This window comes from Octodon degus, unplaced genomic scaffold (assembly GCF_000260255.1).
Source record: "Octodon degus isolate 3935 unplaced genomic scaffold, OctDeg1.0 scaffold00118, whole genome shotgun sequence".
Classification (NCBI taxonomy): Eukaryota; Metazoa; Chordata; class Mammalia; order Rodentia; family Octodontidae; genus Octodon; species Octodon degus.
In genome coordinates this window covers 2315390-2318908 of record NW_004524694.1, presented here as the reverse complement: position 1 = coordinate 2318908, position 3519 = coordinate 2315390, and the positions used below count along the sequence as shown (strand labels likewise).

Here is a 3519-nt window from a genome sequence, read left to right as displayed (position 1 = left end):
AAGCTTGTTCTAAGTAGGTGCTTTAGACCACTGAGCCATCTCTCCAGCCCAGCATCTGATTATTTAAACAAAAAAGAAAAATGCAATTGAATAAAGATGTTTGTGGACTAGAACTAAAAATAAAAGACCCTAAAATTGTTCTCTTTGAGAAAAATACTTACGAGTTCTGTTTTCTTGTAGACTTAGATGTTTTTTGAGATCAGCTAGTTTTATAAATTTAATTTTCCTCTGACAGCATATAAAATCTTTGTAAGATTTTTATCTTGTAAATGAGACTTTTCTCTAATGATTCCATGTTGTTATCATCAACACCAGGTAAAGATTGATAATTATGGATGTACAAGTCCACTTATAAGGAAAAAGCTCTGACAAAATGTTCAGAAATCTTTAACACTTTAGAGATTTCAGAGTCTCTAAAACTGCAAAGATAACTGAGAGAGTAAATCAGCATATGTATTTTTGAATAATGGAGTAGATCAACTTTGATACTTGTCAAATACCCTGCACACATGGAAATGAGAATGAGCCAGTGCAAGTTACATATCAAGTTTAATGACACCTTAACTAGGAATGCTGCTGATGGGAAAAAAGACATCTGAGAAGCCTCTGAATATCAGAAAGCATTCCATATCCTTATGTGTGCATCTATGAGACAGTTTTACATAACTGATTCCTTCTGCTAAGATTATAAATACAACCTCAGGAGAAAAGTTACTTATTGAGAGAAAAATGTTAGGTTTAAAAGTTATAGTACCTGAAAATTAGGAGGAATAATAATTTTGCCAGCAGGAACTTGTAAAACAATCTTCTCTCCTTCAAACAGCCAGAGGTCCCACTCAGACTGATTGATAAGCAGGGCCCAGGGTAGAAGTTCTATCAACAAGGTTCTAACATATGGTTTCCAGATTGACAGCTTCACTCGCATTGGGCTATCCCACTGACTCAGCTGTTCATTCCTGTTCCAAATACCACATCCAAGAGACTCAATGAAATATGATGACTTCAGTATTTATGAAATATACTTAAGAATTCCAGACACATAATGCTCCTGTATGATAGCTCTTTACACCACAGTCACTCAATGCTGAGTTTGCCAGCAGGAAAAGCAACTTTTCATGCAATTATATTCTAGATTATGAGTTTAAAAATGTATAAATTGTATCTACTTGATGACAAAAGGTCAGAATCTGACAGATACATACAAATACCATTTTTGTACTATTTCATAGTATCTAATATTTTTGTGCATGGTTACTTAACATTTAGAAGTGTGTGAAGAAAAAAGTTGCTGAAGGATGTTACCTGTTGGAATCCTTCTTATTATAAGGCCACCTGGGCTCAAGTGATTTTTCTGGCCCATAAAAGTCATCAAGGATCTGATTAACTGTGCCTCCAGGGAGTATCTTAGTGGCTATCTGCCTAATGAGGGCTGTTGAGATGGGAACAGCACAATCTGAAGGATCATATTCTTCCCTAGGAAATGAAAAAAAAAAAGAAAAACAAAACAAAAAGAAAGAATGAACACCAGACTTTGAAAGTGGTCTACAATTTGTTTTTGAAAAATCTAACTATAACATATGCTGTAGATCAATACTTTTTGTGGGACTGAGTAAATTTTTGGTGACAAAGAAATTTACAACACAGTTTTTGGATGATCTGTGCCCAGAATTTTCCTACCCATCCACCAATGCGTAGGTGACATTTCTTCCATGGCAGAAATCATATGTTAATTAAATCTGACAGTGGGCATGGGAGACATTCCCCATCCTAGCACTTGGGTATCTGAAGCAGAAGGATCCTGAATTCAAGCTGAGTCTAGGATAACAGGCAAGTTGAAGGGTGACCTGGATTATACAGTGAGACTGTCTCAGAAACAAATAGCCAATCATGATGGTGCATGCCTGTAATCCCAGCACTTGGGAGGCAGAGGCAGGAGGATCACTGCAAGTTGGAGACCAGCCTGTGCTACAAAGTGAGCTTAAGGCCAGCCTGAACTGCATAAGAAGACCCTGTCTCAAAAAGACAAAAACAAACAAATAAATAAACATAAAAAATAACCACCCATTAAATCTAAATTCAGTTACATTTTTTTTTCTCAGCTTAATGAAAAAGGCTGACTTTTATCTAAAACTATACAAGAGAATTAAGAAAGTACTAGGCTGCATAACTTTCAAATAATATTCTCCTAAAATAAGAAAACATACAACAAAAGTTCCATCCAAGCTCGTCTTTTGCCCCAGAGCACAAGATTACTTTTCTGTTGAATTTCTTTTAAGAAAATATATGTATTTTGCTAATACCTTGCTTGAAATGTGAGGTGATGTACAAGGTCAGGTTCTATGTTTTGTAGTGGCTTTTCCTGCCCTTTTCCTGGAATAATCTGTGTTTCACTCAATCCTAGACTCCTTTTCTCCAAATGTATGATAATGGGGTCTGGAAGATGACTCCTCATGATAAAAAGAGGGCTGAACACAATCTATAAAAATAAAAGGACAGAACAACTTTCATATTTGCTTTGTTGCAGTATTCCAGCTGTTTGATGCTAAAACAAACTTGCAATAAATCTCTTCCTTAGGTCACTCTGACCTTAATTTATTTCAGAACAGGAAAGGTCAGAGTCGTATACCATATTTTAGGTTTGGGAACGTACTCACCATTCGTTGTTGCACTTGAGAGTTGGGTTCTAAAGTCAAAACTGTACACCAGACATAAATAATGGAGCTGTTTGAAGATGGCACCTGCACATGAGATAGAAAAGGGTCCTTTTAAAATACTAAACAATGAACTAATTAATCAAAATAGGACACTGATAAAAGACACTTGACCCTCAGTTTGGAGGATATGAAAGTCTGACGTTATAGAAAAAAAGTAACAAAACAAAATACCCCAAAAACCAACTTAGTAAAAACAGACCTCATTATAGCATAAAGCCCTAGTGCATGAGAGGTGTTATTTCTCTGCATCTGCAAGACAGAGATAGTAACAATATGAGAAGCACTTTTCAAAGTCTTTCTAAGTTTCTTCAGAACACTTCCCTTTTTTATGTATCACTCATTTATGACATATTGCATTAAGTGAAGTGCATATTGAGAAATTTCTCATGCTGCTGTACTCTAGACTGTGTTACTTCTCATACCTGGATGACTATACTATACTCAGCAGCTTTGGATTCCAGGCACACATCTCTTGACCAGTCCTCATCTCCTTTGGCCTTCACACACAACTCTGTCAGTTCACTGTTTTCCAATATGTATGAAGGTAATTTCTGTTTGGGTGTAAGGCAGTCAAAATGTTCTCGAACCACGGCATGTCCATCTTGACCAATGTAATGCTGAACAACTTTTAGTTCTATGCTTTCCGATAAGTAACTACAGATGATCTGTCTTCCACAAATGATAATCTAAAAGAGAATATATAAATATATAAGGCTTCATCAATTCAGACTTCATTAATGACAAGAAGGAAAGGAAATTTGAAGAAAAAATGAATTTTGCTGTGCCTATGTTGTGTTTTTTTTTT

General features: G+C 35.7%; 1 protein-coding gene across 1 annotated transcript in view; it reads right to left on the bottom strand.

Moving 5' to 3' along the window:
* The window catches only part of Vps13b (vacuolar protein sorting 13 homolog B), an 881657-nt gene that overhangs the window by 53066 nt on the left and 825072 nt on the right, over nucleotides 1–3519 (bottom strand). The window contains 5 exon segments of the mRNA XM_023699943.1: nucleotides 755–956; nucleotides 1303–1473; nucleotides 2301–2476; nucleotides 2655–2738; nucleotides 3137–3400. Coding sequence (XP_023555711.1) covers nucleotides 755–956; nucleotides 1303–1473; nucleotides 2301–2476; nucleotides 2655–2738; nucleotides 3137–3400 — 897 coding nt within the window.